Source organism: Trichoplusia ni, chromosome 11 (genome assembly GCF_003590095.1).
Source record: "Trichoplusia ni isolate ovarian cell line Hi5 chromosome 11, tn1, whole genome shotgun sequence".
Taxonomy (NCBI): Eukaryota; Metazoa; Arthropoda; class Insecta; order Lepidoptera; family Noctuidae; genus Trichoplusia; species Trichoplusia ni.
Window position 1 is genome coordinate 5954406 of NC_039488.1, and position 18848 is coordinate 5973253.

Sequence of the window (18848 nt, forward strand, 5' to 3'; positions counted from 1 at the left end):
AGTTACACATCTCCTCGCTAACGCTGACGAATCCCTCAAATGTATTGAACTGACAAGTCAGAGTCACGTCACTTGTCGAAGAGGAATGTCATTCATATACATTTGTGTAATTCTAATAGCGCTCACTTTTTACACTGTTGTAATAAACTTTTATAACAATATCTTTCTTATATCTCCTATGTAGGTACACATTAATAATTAGTCGCTTAGATTAAAATGTTAATTGTATAATCCAATATTTAATTTTAGTTTATAATTATGGATATTCTTAATTAAAAATATAAAATTATTATTCAAGTTGTGTTTTTCTTTTGCACTAATTAAATCAATTAATTAACCCATTTTTAATAGTATGGCATTTTGGATCAGATATAATAGGGATGATGATCAGATATAATAAAAAAGAAAAAATCTCATTAGTCCCTCGGTTAGATAATTGAAAAGTATGAGACACGTATTTTTTTCTTTTCAGAAAAACTAGAATTGACAAAGAATTAACCGCTTTAAAGCTTAGGAGAGGGGTTTTGTGACGTAACGATAGAGTAAAATTTATACTCAATCGTGACGTCACGCGTAAGTTTCATTCACTGTAATTTGGTCAATTTATGTTTGCGGGACAAACAAAAAATACGTATCCATTATTATGCAAAAAAAACTACAAGACGGACACTGCAAAAAAATATCCTCGTCATCCCTATTATGTTAAAATCATATTATTTTTAACTCGTTTGAACAATAACGACTTATACAGTTTTTAACCATCATACGTAGCTTGTATTTCCTCTATAATCCTTTTATTAAACACTTTTAAATTTTCTCCCGAAAACTTCCAAATCTTGGTTGGTGTCTCTTGACAAAATACCTAATAACTGCGCGAATTGTGAGAGGGAGATATCATATTTATTTTCTTTCACTCTAGCGTAAGAGATTTCGAAGAATTGTCTCGTGATTAGTGTTTCATCAATTATTTTACACTCTTTAAACCATTTTTCGACAATGTCATATTTTGCGCCTCTGAGTTTTCTTGCACCTTCCTTTCTGGTCGCTTCGTCCCTCTTGCTTGCACCGTAAAGTGTCATATACATTTCTTCGATGTCCATTTGAATTTGACGGATATTAAACCAACTCAGGTCATTTAAAAAGACCACAAATTAGTATGTATCGTTCCTTTTCTATGTTATTTTCTGATTATATTACGCTCTGGGTAATTTAAGTCATATTTTATTTATGAACCAATATTTTTTTTCCATATTTTTAACTTATTTTGCTTTTCATATCAAAAATTATATCTCCTAAGGTACATACAAATCTCGGAGGCTTTGACTGACCTTCATCTTGCATTAATATTAAAATCTTTAAGTATGTCCCAGAAATATGAAAACGGAAGCCCTGAGGTTGAAGACCTATGTGAAGGTATATTCAAAATGTTAACTGTCTAGGTATCACGGTTCATGAGATAAAGTCTGGTAACAGACGACTAGGCTGACAGATATGATGGCCTTGAAAATAGGGGTCCATTTATACCCTTTGGATACGGAACCTTAGAGACGCTTTCACATAAATGAAGTGAATTTCTTCGAATAGGTGACTCAGAATGAAAAAATGTATTTTCACTGCGAGCATAGCTGTATAGATCTTAAAATAATTTCTTTAAAACCAAATAGATTACAAAATAATGTCAAAAACCAAACATTTTGTTTCAAACACCACCTGTTTAAACTAATTTTATAGAATAATCAAGAAAATCACAAAAACAGTTAAAATGGAAGCCATTTTTGAGAAGATGAAGAAAGATGGAAAGAATAATGTCGACGGTCTTATAAAATGGATGAAATCAGGTAATAATGTGGAAACTCTTAAATACTTGATCAGCGGGATCGTAAAAGACGCGACTATTACTTTAAAACAAAGAAAAATATTGCCGTCCATGGTACAGCCCCGCGCCTGTTATATGCAATCCTACCTGCTATCGCCAGCGTCAGCTCATGATTAGGTACTCCGGTTGGGTCCGAAACTGGTCCCAGGATCCCGATAAAAAAGCGTGAATTAACTGTTATTAAATCCACGTACCAAAAGTTATTGTAATGAAATCCGCCACCGATCAAAACAGTAACTTAAAGGTAAACGCACACTTCCCCGCGTCTCCTCTGAATCTGAAAAACCCTCAGAAATGCTATACATTTTTTTGTAAACGACTTGCTTTATTTTAGTCCTTGTGTTGCGTTATGTGGTGTTACACAAACATCCAAGTTTCACGTACAAAGACACCCAGACTCAGAAAAAGCATGCGTGGAATACACAAATGCTTGTCACAAGTGCAGTCCTGTGTCAACAAATTCGGCAACAAATGACTTCATCTGGCTTTAAATGTGGACTTCTCCACGGATGCGCTCAAAATCTTTCAGTGGCAGTAAAAAGATATATTTTAATTTCCTAAAATACGGCTGTAAAAGAAATAGAAACAATTTCTTCGGCGCGGTTAAGATTTTCGACGAAAACTTTCGATTCATCCAACGCGGTTAGCTCGGATAATTAAGCGTTCACCTTAATTTATAACTTAAACCTTTTTGTATAGCTGTATGTTAACCAAGTCTATTTGTCAGATTGTCAAATGACAATCTGTCATTCTGTTATTTTTCGTGCAAAACCGGACACGACAAAAATTTTATAAAAAATTGAGAAAATCCCAAAAAAATCCCAAAATGGACGACATATTTAAGAATATGCAGAAACAAGGAAAGAACGATGTGGACAGCCTCGTGCAATGGATTAAAGATTGTAAATATTACATTTTTTAATTGTTTTACGTATTTGTAGGCTTATAATGTATTCTTCTTTATTCTACGCGGCCTGCTATTTGGTGAGCGCCTTAACGATAATTAAATAAGACTGTTTAAACCCAAAATACGGTGTGTATTTTGGGTTGATTGCGGTTGAGTGCTTCGCAGTTTACTTAAATCCTAGATGTAGGAAATAAAGTTGCTATAATAGGTTAAAATGGGACTGGGTTGGCCATGTCTACTGACAGGTGGAATAATGGTTATTCCAATTACTGTGTTGGCAAAAATGTTTTTGGGAGCATACGAATTGTGCCAGTTTATTCCAATTTTCATTGATTCATCGGCAATTGCAAAGAGCGGAAGAAAGAGAAAATTGGAAACAGGAGAGGGAGGCCTTTTCCCAGCAGTGGGATAACATGTGCTTATGATAATAATAAAAAAATACTTTACCCTACCGACAATACGTTAAGAATAAGCGCAGTCGCTGAAAAAAAAAGATTTTAAAAATTTACATCTGACTTTTTACAAAAGTACCTATTTTTTAACATGCTCTATACAGCAAACTTAAAAGTTAATTCTTGTATAGTGCATTGGGGTAATTTTGACATTTGGGTAGTCAACAAATATAAAAATCAACGTTTTTACTCTCGAATAAATACCGAACGACCGATCCGTGAACGAGTGGAAGATTTCAAGTGGTTTTCGTTCCTTCTGGACTTGGCTAAGTCTTTATTTATTTTTATATTTTGTTTTCATTTCATGGGGGAATTCCGTAATAGGATTTAAAAATACATATAATTCATTTCATGCAATTCCCCCAACAGAGCTAAAATTAAAAAGTATGAATTTTCTGCCAAGAACAATGTCTTTACTTAATTTAAAAATATATTGCTCGGAATTCCCCCAATGCACATTTTTATTTAAAGAACTATGTCTTAATATGAGTATTGTTTATATAAAAATAGCAAAAAAAATCGTTTTTCCTCCGATAATTAATATATGAAATAAATAATAATAATAATAAAACCATAACTTTAAAAACATACCCCACCAAAAAATTACCCCAAAATAACCGCCACTTAATTCTTCTAGCTAAACTCATAGACAGCACAAAAGAACAAGAGGAAAAGGCGCGAAACCTGTTCAAAGACGCCGCTGACAAGTCCAACATCGAGCTTGACAAGTTCAAGTCTGTCGTACAGAAGTTGGCAGAAGATCAGAAGAAAAATTTCGATGATTTGGCGAAGCAGCTGGCGGCTGAGGGCCCGAAGCTCATGAAGGCGGCCATGGCTGGAGTCAGTGCTTTCAAGGACGCCATGACAGGGAAGTAAAACACATTAAATTGATTCAAGGTTCAATGCTGTTTTCTTTTCTGTATAACCATCTCTAAATTACCTGATAACGTCGAAATTATTTAACAGGAAAGTTTGTTACTTGATTTACTTGTAAATTGGTTTACACTAAGTAAGTAAACATTTCGTAATCAATACTTATATTTAAAAGCTATATTATAAATACTTGGCCAATGGCTAGATGCTGAAATCTGTCTGGATTCAAATAGTTATCTACATTTCAATTGATTTGAAATCTTAATTTAAGCATTTACAGATAGGCACACTTTATTTAATGATTAGATATCTTTACCTGACTGACTAGAGTTGGTAGATGTAAAAGGAGTACCTCTGCCGTTACTGCATCTTTATCATGTTACTAACACAAACAGACTTGGTATTAAGTATTACATTAAAGTCTTCGTGGATATGGCAACACAATAGGGGATCGGCCGAAAAAATATGTTTAGTCCGTCGGACGGATTCCTGAAAATATTGGAACCATATTTTATTCTATCTCGTAAACACCTTAAAATAGAATACAGTGAAATAAAATCTCGTTTGACTTCATTTACCAGTACGGTTTTAATAGCCTCCATTACCATACATTTCACCATCTGAAGTACTTTTAATCTACCTAATTTCTTAATGATGTAGTAAAATGAAAGATATCATCAAAGTTTTTGGGAAACCTGTCTGACGGAATACTTACATTTTTTTTTGTCAAATACCCTATCTCCAATACTTGTCATGCCGTGGATAATTGTCATACCTTCTTTCAAGAAAGGTAAGTAGGTATAAAATGATAATTCTTAAACCTTCCAGAGAAACCTGAAAAGCCACCAGATTTGCAACAGCAAGCTGAGAAACTTATGTCAGACGCGGCGAGTGTCATGACAGATGAAATGAAAAAATTCTCTAATGTTGCTAAACAATTCGCTGAAAATCAAAAGTCTAACCTAGACACAGCGTCTCACAAGATTCAGGAAGAGGTTCCTAAAATAGGGCACGCTGTTATGAAGGGTGTCGGAAGCGTTTTTAGATGCCTTAAAAGGAAAGTAGATTCAATTAAATCTTTTGTTTATTATTTTTGCCTTTTTTTTTCTTGCTTTTACTTACCCCAAAACTTATGGGGTAAGTGCTATTAATCTTCCTAACTTTAGAATGATGTGAAACAATGAAAGCTCAATGTTATGTTCAATATTTTTGAGAAACCTGTTTGAAAAACTACATAGATTTATTGATACGAGTACAGCATATCCGATACCAGTCTAGGTTGGATATAGTAGGTATAAAATGATAATTCTTAAACCTTTCAGAGAAACCTGAGAAACCAGGTTTGCAACAGCAAGCTGAGAAACTTGTGTCAGATGCGGCGAGTGTCGCTAAAGAATTCGCAGAAAACCAAATGTCTAATCTAGGCACAGCTTCTCAAAAAATCCAGGAAGAGCTACCTAAACTAGGGCACGCTGTTATGAAGGGCGTTGAATCATTTCTAGATGCTTTCAAAGGAAAGTAGATTTGATTAAATCTTTTGTTTCTTATTTTTGACTTTTTTTTCTTGCTTTCGCTTTCCCCAAACTTTTGGGGTAAGTATTGATTTTTTGGATCGATTTGTTACGTAACGAGTTTTCTTTCGATACCTAATATATAATGCCTAACCTATTTTCGTTTCTACTCCCTTTTTGTCTCCCGCTTGCAGTAAAGGGAAATAGAAAACATTTTATTTCTTACTCCTCCGTTTTAATATTTCTGATTAATTTCGTTGCGGCTTTCAAAACAGTCATTCGTTTTTGGAACCCACCGAGGTTAAGTGTTTCGGTAGTTTTCAAACCTTTCATTGTAGATCCTGGCTTACAGGAGTTGCAAAGACGGGTATGTGTGACGAGCAAGTGCCATAAGAAATATCTAGTCTCATACGGCAATCTTAAAACAGTCAGTGACTGCTTCGTTTAATTCTTCGTTTTAATCTGTTATTTTGAGCTAAATTATCTTTTTCCAACATAAAATTATTGTTAGAAATATGACTGAACTCGCATAGCTTTTCATTTCATCTTGCTACTAATTATAACCTCAATTAGATCAATATAGGAATCTTTTGGGACCTCTTAAAGTATTATTATTATAGTGCCACACCCGCAAAATATACTTTAAAATGAGGAAATAGCGTCAAACTAACATCATTGACTGATCAAACTGAAAATTGAGTAAAATTACGACTATTATAATCATTAATCATGATCTTAAATATATGATTACAGCGAAAATCGTCGACGGGTCAAAAGAACTCGAAGAAAAAGCAAGAAGTCTATTCAGAGGCGCAGAGGATGAGAATGATATATCTCTAGAGAAGTTCAAAGAAGTAATCGAGAAGTTCGCAGTAGAACAGAAGAGAAACTTCGAAGAAGTAGCTCAGCAGTTGGAGAAGGAGGGACCGACTGTTGTGAAAGCGGTTATAGCTGGGGTCAGTGCCTTCAAAGATGTTATGAAAGGGAAATAGATTGAAATACATTGAATTCTTTGAGTATTTTTCGTGTTTTTTTTGTTTTCAACTTACTCCATATTCAATATTTTATTTGCTTTTGTAGTGTACATACATGTTAACAGATGGCATGTTATAGTTGAAACTAGTATGGACCCTGTCAGGTATAGCAAAAAGGAGGAACTCGGTTACTTCAGAACTTCGGACTTAATCGATTTCGATGATTCAGATTTGATGTTGAATAGCTCATTTGGTCCCAGAATTTTGCTTTCAAAACCGGTTGAATGTTTCTGTTGTAAAAAAATATAATTGTATGGACTGATGTAGGTATGGTTACAGGCTGGTGTTATTAACAGCTTCGGTAATGGCGCCCCACCGTGGGGCAGCTCACAAGCGTGGTGATCAATGCTCGTCCTCTGTATGAGAGGCCTGCAGTGGGACAGTTACAGGCTGGTGTTATTAAAAAAAAATCCGTACCATTTTTATAAATTGTTATAATTATATTTACAAACTTGACTAGAAGTATTCTAATATACAAATGTAATCTATTTATTTAATAACAATTGGTTTTATAATACTGTCGGTAAAACATACGTCACATCCGGAAATCCGTTACATCCGGTCAGATCCGGATCTAAGTAGAAACAAGCGGAATCCGAATGCCACAGTTATTAAGTTATTGGAGAGAGAAAACAATAACTTTGCTACTTAAAAATTAATGCAATAAGAAAATTAATACCTAGTTATGTTATGATCTCTAATATCCATTTATCGAGAAATTCGGCTTCAAACTGACAACAAAGGCGACATTTTGTTGTATATACGGCTGATAAATAATATTCCACAACATTCACACAACGCCATCCAGTCTCAAACTAAGCAAAGCTTGTATTATGAGTACTAGACAACTGATAAACTTACTTATATATTTCTAAATAGATACATAATGTATATAAATTACACACAGACACAGAACAAATGATCGTGCTCATCACACAAACATTTGCCCTGGGTGGGAATAGAACTCACAACACCCAGAATAGTAATCCGGGTTACTTACCACTAGACCAACAGGCCAGTCCTATTATACTCAAAAGTTAGTGTTGCAAGTATAAAAAATAATTTGACAGAAAGTAGACACATTCTCTCCAAGAAACAAAATTAGCTAAAATTATAACAAATTAGGAACATAGTGCATTAAGAAAACCATTATTTTACTATTACCGTTAAATCATAGACCAAAAAAAACTATGGGGACTTCATTTGCAAACTTTCAAAAATAAACTCAAATTCTAATATTTCAATAGATTTTTTAAGTAAAAACAGATTTATTAATACATTTTTTTGGTCTGAGATTTGTATCCGGTTTTTATCTAATAGTTTACAATACTATGATTAGAAAAAGCCTCTTTTAGACCCCGACAATAATACCTCACCCAAATCTCTTAAATTAATGGACCGATTATGATGCGGTTCTTCTGGTTTGACAGCTAATTTCTTCAAAATAGTTCTTAGGTATAATTTATCAAGAAATTTTCAGCATTCTGAACATCATCAGCTCTTGTTTTTTTTGCCCAGCGCTGGGCTTAAGAGATGATGATCCAGTTTGGTCGGGGTTCACAATTAATAGTGATTTAAGTAATTATTTATGGGAATGTGATAGTTTTTCAATAAGTTCCTGAAGAGCCAAAGCCTTTGCTAGTCGTCTTCTGAAATCCTGAAACAAATAATAGGAAATTGTTAATACAAAAGTTAGATATCACAAAAAAAATATTTTCATAGATAACCAAGAATAAATTCAAGTTTTCGCAGTTATTTGCAGAGTTTTAGTTATATCCTTTAATGATAGACGGGTTTAGTGGTATTTAGATTGAATTTAATAAACGAATCCCGAATTATGCTATTTAATCCTCGTGTCTTGGGGTTTCACAAATATTCAAATCACATCCACGAAAACACCCAGACTCCGGATTCAATTGTTGTTCACAGAATTTCTTGCTCTACGCGGATATCGAAATGTACTCTAAAAAAATATCTGGGTGTCTTTGAGCATATGAATCGAATGTTTGTGAAACCTCCGCGACACAAGGTTCAATTTCCTTAATGCGAGAATCGTTTTTTTAAATCAAAAAGATTTTACAGAGCCCATGAAAAGGGCTTTTGAGATCATGATATTATACTATTTTTATATGGCATTCTCATTCTTCTCCCATAAACTTAGTTCTAGATACAATGTTACAAACCTGATGCAAGGCATGTCCGTGTCGCGGCACCCTGGCGGCGAACATGTCCGGGGACATGAGGCACAGCGCCTTCCCGTTCATGGGGAACCTCTCCGCGAGCCCCCCGCGCCGGGACACCCACGACCCCACCTCTGCGCGACCCCACGATCTAGGGTCTGAGGGAGAAAGGGCAGTTTTAGAGGGTGAAGCTAAAGAAGGGACTGTACATTGAACAAGCTAAAGATCAGGGTCCCGATTCTGCTATTTACAATTGTAACATTTCGTCTTCCGGCATTTGCACGGCTTATTTGGTATAAAAACAAATATAAAATTAGAATTCTCTTAATTTGTTACTTCTCCACTCGCAAACTCGCAAAATCTTGACTTAATTAAGTACGGTCTATGCCACAAATATGTAATATACTTTAAGGTATCCTTACCTAAAGGCAAGTCATCCTCTTGCAGAACCCTCAGATCCAGTGAGTCCCACTTGGCGTGAGGGGGGGGCACGCGGTCACAACGGGCTTGGCTCGGCATGATGACTGCTAACACTGTGAACAATAAGGATAGATAGTTAATAATGAGAATATTTACACGAAAACCAGTTAAGTGGAACCTGAACTTGGAACGCTGAGGGTTACGAACTAAAACTAATAGGGTATTTAATAAATAAAACAGCTTAGTCTGTCAGAGATTTCTAGGTAAAAAACGAAAAATTAAGATGGTAAGTGGTTGCCCCCCCCTCGAATTTGTAACACCCTTCGTTTAACCTTGTACTATAACGGCAGCAGCAGGATCACCTAAAATTTCAACTGTCTAACAATAACGATAGGGGAGATACAGACTGGTGTCAAACGGACAAACAACAGATTCTCAGTAAAAGTTACGTTTTTACCCTTTGGATACAAAACTCTAAAAACGACAATAGTAAACGAATAATTCTACTGAAGTACCTTCTCAAGGCAACACAAACTTTAGTAAATTATTTAGATAACACATGTGTTAAAAGATTATGTAGTCCAAGCAGTTCCTTCATCTTACAAAACGGTTCCCGTGGAAGCAAGGCGGGTAACACCACGGGGCGCAACTAGTACACTCAGTAGTACACTTAATACGCCATTATCGCATCACCCACAATCCGGTAAAGCAATAATAATTAAGCTTACAACATGAATAGCCGAGCCCCCAACGGATATTCAACAAAAATCGGGAAACGCGACAATAGCCAAACAAAACCTATTGAAGAATACGGATGTACCGTCATATTGCCACCGGATGCGGATGTAGCTAACTACAAAATGGCGACATTTTTGTCAAATGTTATGTAATTATAAGGATGTGGGTCGTTTTGTATAAAATTGTTGTGGTACCAACTGTTATTAAGATTTTTTCTTTGTGTGGTTTGTAGGTTTAATGGGGGGTCTAAAAGTATTATTTGGATGGCATTGAGTTTAGATAATATTTGTATTTTCTTTTTCGCATTAGACCATGTCAGTCCTTAAACATACATGAATACAATAAACATAGATCTCCTATTTAACTTTACCTGCTTCAGAAAACGGCTCTGATAAATCCCCATGTCTTGACTATTCATTTTAAGAGTCCTATATTATTATAGTTTTTAATCTACTATGAAAATATAGTTTGTATGCTTGTCCCGTAGTCCGTACGCGTACGTTACTTTAATTAGGTATGATAAATGTTCTTGTTTTATAAGCATATTTTATCATTTAAAATTATATTGAGAAACATATTCGATGAAAAGTAAGCGTGACACCTGTTCTGTTCTAAGCCCGATGCAGAAGAAAAAATGCAATTTAATATAAATTTACTCCCATAAAGATGACGTCATATTTGTTAAGGAAACTAAATAGCGACCAATTAACTCCATGGTGGTACAATATCTTCCCACACCATGAGAGACCAATGACGAATCAATTAAGACTTAAAACAGAACAATTATATAATTACAGACCCTTATTTGGGCCAATAATTAAAATAAAGGGCCCATTCACAGACAGACAAACGTAATATCTTTGCCAGCGGATAATAAAAAAAACCGACAATGCGTTCCTTTTTTGAAACGGGCGGAAGCGTCGATTTCGATTATGGCGCGTCCGTCCGAGCGGCGGGAAGACGGTGGCGCGCGCGCTTCCGCTCAAATATGGAGAGTTTTTATGAAAAATATGTTATTTCATTAATTTTTTTTTATATTTGACAGATGTTTTTGATCGAGGTGTTATGTTTTTTTGTAATGTATTATGTGCTTAATCGACTGTGGATTGTGTAGTGATCGTAAGTGTAATGGGTTTGGGATTAATTCTCGAGTTGGGCCAAAAATAGTTAGTGGTTATTTTAGGTTCTATAGTTACTGAAGATCGACGCATCAGACAGCCTGGCGGTATTTACCAACGTATGGTGTATTGTAAAGTTCGTAAGTCGTTGCTACAGACCGTCTAAAGTAGATCATTAAAGGTCGTAGAAACAACCAGTCTTATTTTGGGATACTCTACAACAAGCAATCATTCTGTTAAATAAAGTATTCAGTTGAATCGCATAAGCAAAGGTTATTTATGCCTTGCTACGCTGTGGATTTAGATAAATGCTGGATTTTACTGAACAACTCTTTATCATACGCTTTTTGTTATCAATAATAACAATTTAAAGAGGTTGAGATTGTAAGTTTGAAACGAAGGGGTAATCTCATGATCTACTGAAACGATTTTTAAAATTCCTTTACCAATAGAAAGCTATATTATTTGTGAGCATAGGCATATATTGCCAGTCTACCTTACAGGTATTGTGTTGCCCAGGTAACTGGGTTGAGGAGGTCAGATAGGCAGTCGCTCCTTGTAAAACACAAATACTTAGCTGAAATCGGTTAGACTGGAAGCCGACCCCAACATAGTTGGGAAAAGCTAGGACGACGACATAGGCATATATTAACTCTGAAAAATAACCCAACGAACACCCAGTTAGTACATTTAAGTACATCTTGAACTTTAGTAGTGATGTAATAGTGAAAGCCTACTCATAACCCCCGGAAACGTTACGCTCATGTTTGATAAAACATTGCAATGCATTGAGCATGCGTAATCAAAACACAACTTGTCAACAACCAATTTGGTTGACTCAGTGACTCACTTAGCGGTGTGTTTTCAATAGCTTGAGATGCCGTCATCTGGTGATGTTGATGTTGTTATTTACCGTTTGTTGTTTAAACTAATTGGATATTTATACTGTCTAGATTTTCTAGAACTTTTTTTGATTTGATACAGTATTGTCTGACTGTCTGTACAGTATCATTTAGGGTTTATTATGTAAGGATATATGTTACTTTGGAATAATAAATATACATATACATATGAAAGTAACTCTTTTTCGTTATGCTATATGTTTAATTAATATAAATCTTTGAACCAATTTTTAGTAACTTTTTTAATAGTTTACTAGCCTTTTCGCCATACCTACTACATATTTTACCGCGATATTATAATTAATTGCAGTGATATCTTAAAAAAAATAATTTAGCAGCTTAATTGTTTGGGTACGTAGAATAACTGCAAATCTTGGCATTGACCCACAGGGTCACGAGCTCATAATTTTAACAACAAAAGTATACAACCGACTTCAAAGAAAAACTACTGAACGAAACTATTTTTTTTTTATGTGAAAAGATTACATTTCTACACGAAAAAGAAAGAAATAACAAAATCGGTACATCCTGTCCGAAGCTGTGAGGTGACAAAAATATGAGATAACAAACACAAAAAAAAGCAAACGAATTGAGAACCTCCTCATTTCTAAAGCCAGAAAACCAGAACTAGCCCACCATACAAGCATAATATCATAAAAAAAATACAAATATCTAGTTTTATAACATAACATAAACACCACTCACACTTCCGCAACACTTAATCCACACTTAACACGTTTAATCTACGTCCAACTCAGCTTACACAAACGGAAGCCAGTATCAGCTGCACAACAACTGGCGGGTCGAGTTACTGGCGCGTGTGCACTCGACCGGTGTATGGGGAAAATAAGGCTCGGAATATTGACGTGTAAACGGGACTTTTTTTGCTTGATTTTTGAAAGAAGTTTGTTTGTATAAGGTTGTGTGTTTAGCTGATTTTGCTAGTAGTTGCGGTAAAATTAGTTTTAATGCAGTCGAATTCAGATAAATTGTGTTTATTTTTTCAGGTTCGCTAAGTGAGGGTTAATTATTTTATTATTAAGTAAGTTATTTGTTATCGTTCTTCGAGTATTTGTATGTTGTTCATGTGGCTCTCTAAACTAAATAGCTTAATTGATTTTAGATTGAGAGGTATCATTCCATTCATCATATTTTTATGAGAATTACGTTGGCTGTATAATACCTACATTGTGCCAAAGTTATTTTTTCTAACGAAAACATTACGGAACAGTTACCAAGTCCAATTCACAGTTATTTAGCTTTTTTACAACCATACAAACTCTATACGGATACAAAACCATTCATGAACCAATTAAATCGCTAACGCTTCAAGAAAATTTACCATAAATGGTTTAATAACTCGTTTCCCGCATTCACCGCATAATAAGTATGATATACTATACTTCCCATGTGTGTACCTTTGCCTCATTAAAAAAAATAAACGGCCATTGTTTTTGACATATATTCACAGAGGAAGTCGGAAAGCGCGGGAAAGCGTCGTAATGGCGGGAAGACGGAGACAATGGGGCAATTATTGCAAATTGCCGCCATTTTACTTAGATATACGGATTAGAAAGTTAATGTGTGTTGTTGTGTAGATTGGTTTGATTTATGTTTGTTCGTTAGTGTACTAATTCCCACTGTTGGACAATGGCCTAAGTTCTCGTTGAGAAAATAATGATAATGGCGCTTACTTACAGATATTTTAGATTTTCACGTTTATTTTTTTACAATTATTTTCATAACTTCAACTATTATTTTACTAGTAACGTATGAATAGGTAAATAGTACTGAAAAAGTTACTAACAGGTACATAAGTATTCAATTAGCTAACAATTAAGGAAAAAATCTAGAACATTACTCAATAAAAAAATCTAATTACTAAGTATATAATTGAAAAGCAATAGTACAACAAATTTGCAATCTTTAAACTATTGTCGAGTCTAATGACAAATTGGCAAATCTTAGCAATATTATAACTGTCACAAATTATACGCTCTAGTTAAATTGAAAAGTTTCGAAATTGTTCATGAAAGTAAGGTTATGAACGGTTTGGACAACTTTTACGATGTCGTTAAATTGGTTTGTAAGAATTGTAAAAAAAAGTTTTGTGAATTATATTTAATATTCACCTAATAGGTTTATTGATTTACTGTTATCAATGAATTTCTTCCTTCACAGGTGTGCATATTTCGTCGAAAGTAATTAAATATGTAACCGTTTTAGCAAAATTAAAGTATCAATTTTTATTGAAGTAAATATTACGAATTTTTATTTTTATTTTATAACCTTAATTTAGACACAATGTTGAATGTAAATCTTTAAAAAAAAAATTGACGGCAAGAGACGATAGTGAAAAATTAAAAAAATATCAAATTCATTTCATCTAAATCCCAAAAAATGAATTTAAAAATATAACAAATACTCACCAAAGACGCAAAAACGAAGCAAAAACAATCCTTTTTATTCACAGAAAATAGTTTGTCACACAATTTTAACACACTACCAAAATATTTCGGCACGAATGACGCGATATTCTAACAGAATCTCGTTACAATTTACGGTACTACAGCGTATCACACGACTGCATCCGACCGGCGCCGAGCGGTGAATGTTTTTCGGTTGAACGTGCTTCGTTCTTCAAGCATTGAATGAATGCAGATGTCTCAAGCAAATATACAACTCAAAAACGTTATATAGGCAGATGAACACAATTGATTTTAGACTTTATGCTAATGAAGTAAGGTTGAAAATAGGTTGCGAGCAGTTGGTGCGTGTGTTGTTATAACACCGGGGATTTATTTGCAAGCATGCGCCATGCTGACTGTATACATTTTGCGTCTCTTTCTGTCAAATGACAGTAGTGTTAGTGTGAACGGGACAGAAGATTCTGCTTTTAAAAATCGATAATGAATTCTTCACATCCTGCCTGTCAGCATGTGCCTCTGAAACTAATCGTTTCCGTATAATTTGAATATAACCAAACGACGTAGGTGGCGTTTTACAGAAATCAATAAACGACCTTAGCTGTAATTCATAAGGTTGTTTTTCTCATGTATATTTTTCGCAATATACAATTCATGTGGCATATTTAGTCGTAATTAGGGACGCGCGTTTCCGATGCTATTTTCGGTTTCCCGCGCAAATACGTTTCGTTTTGCCGGATGGCGGGGGCAATTTGGGATGACCTTTTTCAAGCTGTACCATGCTAATTATATGTATTATAAAAAGTTTTACTTGAGAGAGAAAATAATAAATCTGGTTTTCGGTTGACAAGTGACATAATGATAATAGTCTTTTTAAGTATGTCGTCCAAAGATAGATTATACCTATAATTGGCAAATTAAATAATAAGTAGTTGAGTTGGTAAATACCATCGTGGTAATCACTATTCAATCCATCTGTATGTGGGAATTAGCCCAGCGGTGGGATAGATACAGACCGTTTATTGTTAAATTTACTTCATGTTCTAAATCTCTATGTGTGAGTTTCGGATTATATAGAATCACACCGATTCATTATCAATATTGCAATGACAAAACTACCTAAGTACTGATAAAGATCTTCTTTTCGCAGTTAGGATCAACGACATTCGTCATTTTAGGTGCATTTCCAAACGATTTCAATAATAGTTCTGTAGTTTAGTCGTATGTATTTCTGTTTGTTCAGAGTTTCGGACTAAGTGACCCGACTCTAATGATTATTTTATGTGAATTACCATTTTATGTGAATTGGCCTAAAAATTTCATCTTATTTTCTCAGAACTTTTTATTTATTTAGTTGTAGGTATACTTATGTTGTTAAAATAATCATATCTATTGTTATAAATGTTATAACGCATACTAATTAATAACCGTATTTTCAATAATATTATTGTTTGCATCTATCGCCTCCAATTTTAATAGCCAGATGCAATAATAGGGCCTAATCGCGGCCGCCCACAATAATAACAAGATTTAAATAATTCATAACCTAATATATTTGTTGTTTCCGTGCCACCTGTTAGCTTATTCAAAAGGGTTAGCCCTAAGGAAACCTACATATTAATACTTCCGCTAATTTGCATTAGATCTCTTTTGAGGTTATCTTCTTAATCTGTGTTTCTTGGAAGAAAGGAAGTGGGGCCTTTGCCCTGCAGACGCTTAAGACTCCAAGAAAAAATGGTAAAATTCTATGTTTCTCTTTCAAGTAATATTGCAAGTACAATACTGGGAAGCATCTTAAATAAATACCTATCGAATGAGTAGTCGATAAACGCCGTTTTGTGGAATAAAACAACTGCGAAGTAAAGAGACGCGGTGCCTAAGTATAGAGAAAAAAGAAAACGTCTATAGTAGCTTTTTTATTATTTAATACACACAGATTCATTTTAAAATCTAGACAATTTCAGTATGCTTTGATAAAATGACTTATTTTATTTCTTTTTTACGATAAAACGACTCCCGCATTAAGGAAAAAAATAGTTGTGTCGCTAGGGGTTTCCCAAACATCCAAGTCACATGCACAAAGACGCCCGGACTCAGAGCAAGAGTATTCGTGGAATCCACAAATGCTTGTCCTACACGGGGATCGAACCCGTGACATATCCGAAAAAGGCATCGTTACTTACTTCCAGACCAAAAAACTACCCTTTCAACCAAATTAGTCACAGCATCACAAACATCCCTTTCCTAAATATAAAATAGAATTAACATGAATTATAATATAACAAAAAGTAGGAAGGAAGCGAGCGTCGGAAGTTATAAAAACTCTTTTATATCGCTTATTATATAACAAAAGTCTTAACAAATATGGTTCTTATTGTTTACACTGGACATCCGTCTTTGAAAACGGTTTCCGGACGCAGACGGACGGACAAACGATTCTTTTAAATACATTTTATTGCTCAGGTTATAAAATGGCGGCGACGGAGCGTCTACTAAAGATGTTTTCGTTTTGACGTTTATTGTTTTTTTTTTGGCCACGGTAAGTTATTATACGGTTTTATTTGACTTTAAATAGTTTGTGTACGTTTTAACGTTTTGTTTTGTATTTCCGTTTTGTTTTGGCGGGAAGTTTTATTAAATGTTAAAATACGAGTCGGCATAAACTTCGTTACAGATCTGATTTTGATGAAACAATAATAATTACAGAAGCAATTCAGTGTTTTGCTCAATATATTATCTACTTGTTAAATAAAATTAAGCTAGTTTTTTTTTATTAAAGGCTTCAATCCTAGTGTCGCGGGTGTTTTATTAGTCATTCAAGTCACATACACAAAGACTTAGCACTAGATTCGTGTATCACACAAATGCTTGTACTACGCGGGAATCGAACCCACAACACTTGTTTAAACCTTAAAACTTATAAATATTAAATACTTAAACTAATTCTAAATCCTTCATAGTCATGCATTTTAGAGTTCCGTACCCAAAGAGCAAAAACGGAACCCTATTACATGGCTACGCTGTCGGTCCATCTGCTACCAGGTTTTATCTCACGAACCGTGATATCTAGTCAGGTATTGATTTCGCGGATGATGTAGGTAAACTATTTCATTTTACCTTAAATCTTGAATCATTCGTTACTGTCCCACAGCTGGGCAAAGGGCCCGTAAATAGTATTGATAGTGACCACAGGCAGGAAGTCAAACTAAAACTGAATTTTATCATCCTGAGAAACGCTTGTACGTGAGTCCAATCAATACACAAATACGTGATCAGACAATACCAGAACCACGTCAGAAACCCTCTGTTCATCCTGTACTAACTATCCTAAACTAACAGTCAACAATGCCACCAGTTTAACTAAAACTATTGATCAATATATTGTCCAAGCCGGAAATCGGACACGACTATACCGCCTCTTTTTTAAGCTGCACTAGTCCTGATTCATTTTTATTATCTGTGCGTTTCTGAAATTAAAAAAAATACTGTCATTTGGTCACGTTTCTTGACCGGAATGAAAAAGAGGTTTTGTTTGTTTTAAAGATTTATATTTTTGGATTTCCTGGCAGCTTGCATTTATATTTAACAAGCTTCTTCTTAACTTACCTTATTTTGTTGCTTCAATATATACTTCTCTTTATGTGTTTAAGAAAAAAAAATGGCTGGTCTTAATTTGAACAAAAAAGTGATCGATAACTCGTTGCTAATTCGATTTAAATCCGATTCGAATCAGTCATGTGTTATCTTAATGTGCCCTTGGCGTAAATTCAAAATCTCAGGATTAAATTTTGATAATGCTAGAGTGCGATTCGAGTGTTTTTTACAACTAATCTCTTGTACTTATTAATTTTTATATTTAGACTAGAACCTAGATAATACCTGTTGTGCATTATAAATAAGCTAAGTATTGACGGATGTTTTTTTCTATTATCGAAAGAACATACACGTCGCGTTTAATCATGTCGAATGTGTCTTTCGGGAGAGTTTCTGAACTATTTAGATTATTATCAATGTTTTATTAAACTTTTATCTTGACATAAACCTTAATTATAATGAATTAGACAATTAATATGAAGTACAAAAAATAAGACTGTTACGTACTTCCAGACACACGATCTAATTCTCAATACAACCACACGAATACAAACGCCAAGCATTTAACTACTACGCTTAATTCGCGCCAATTATAAATGACACATGACCGTAAAAACTTTTTGCAAGCGGCCTAATAACCATGATCATTGCCGACACACGTTCAGAAAAAAAAAACAACGGAAGCGGCGGGAACAGAATGACAGATGTCAGATAAAAAAATCTTTTATTGTTGCGACTCTGCGACAATAAGCCTTAAATAGGATCCTATTTTCGTTGTAAATCTTGCGTAAAGCCGGATTTTGGGGCAACAGCTTAT

At 34.5% G+C, this 18848-nt stretch overlaps 2 protein-coding genes and 1 pseudogene across 6 annotated transcripts; 1 reads left to right on the top strand and 2 right to left on the bottom strand.

The window, feature by feature from the left end:
* The window catches only part of LOC113498864, a 256390-nt pseudogene that overhangs the window by 12266 nt on the left and 225276 nt on the right, over positions 1–18848 (bottom strand).
* On the top strand, positions 1710–6638 carry LOC113498869. 4 transcript variants are annotated; one of them, XM_026879024.1, is made up of 2 exons: positions 1710–1838; positions 3873–4138. In XM_026879024.1, exons 1-2 carry the CDS (start codon positions 1763–1765, stop codon positions 4109–4111), a joined length of 315 nt encoding a protein of 104 aa, XP_026734825.1. In that variant the 5' UTR covers positions 1710–1762; the 3' UTR covers positions 4112–4138. The 4 variants fall into 4 exon arrangements, with proteins under 4 accessions (XP_026734825.1, XP_026734827.1, XP_026734826.1 ...); XM_026879026.1 differs by lacking the exons at positions 1710–1838; positions 3873–4138 and adding exons at positions 2581–2778; positions 6373–6638; XM_026879025.1 differs by lacking the exon at positions 1710–1838 and adding an exon at positions 2637–2778.
* LOC113498871 lies at positions 7464–14730 on the bottom strand. 2 transcript variants are annotated; one of them, XM_026879027.1, is made up of 4 exons: positions 14441–14730; positions 9256–9366; positions 8837–8991; positions 7464–8310 (listed from the first exon to the last, which is right to left on the bottom strand). In XM_026879027.1, exons 2-4 carry the CDS (start codon positions 9350–9352, stop codon positions 8236–8238), a joined length of 327 nt encoding a protein of 108 aa, XP_026734828.1. In that variant the 5' UTR covers positions 9353–9366; positions 14441–14730; the 3' UTR covers positions 7464–8235. The 2 variants fall into 2 exon arrangements, with proteins under 2 accessions (XP_026734828.1, XP_026734829.1); XM_026879028.1 differs by lacking the exon at positions 14441–14730 and adding an exon at positions 12717–13834.

What these genes read in the sequence shown, in the direction of transcription:
- LOC113498871 (XM_026879027.1), bottom strand. Translation starts at nt 9,352, where the DNA reads ATGCCGAGCCAAGCCCGTTGTGACCGCGTGCCCCCCCCTCACGCCAAG. An exon ending in AGAGGATGACTTGCCTTTAG is followed by an intron (nt 8,992 to 9,255) that starts GTAAGGATACCT and finishes TTTCTCCCTCAG; the next exon opens with ACCCTAGATCGTGGGGTCGC. An exon ending in ACGGACATGCCTTGCATCAG is followed by an intron (nt 8,311 to 8,836) that starts GTTTGTAACATT and finishes TATTTGTTTCAG; the next exon opens with GATTTCAGAAGACGACTAGC.
- LOC113498869 (XM_026879023.1), top strand. Translation starts at nt 5,520, where the DNA reads ATGTCTAATCTAGGCACAGCTTCTCAAAAAATCCAGGAAGAGCTACCT. An exon ending in ATTTCTAGATGCTTTCAAAG is followed by an intron (nt 5,623 to 6,372) that starts GAAAGTAGATTT and finishes ATATGATTACAG; the next exon opens with CGAAAATCGTCGACGGGTCA.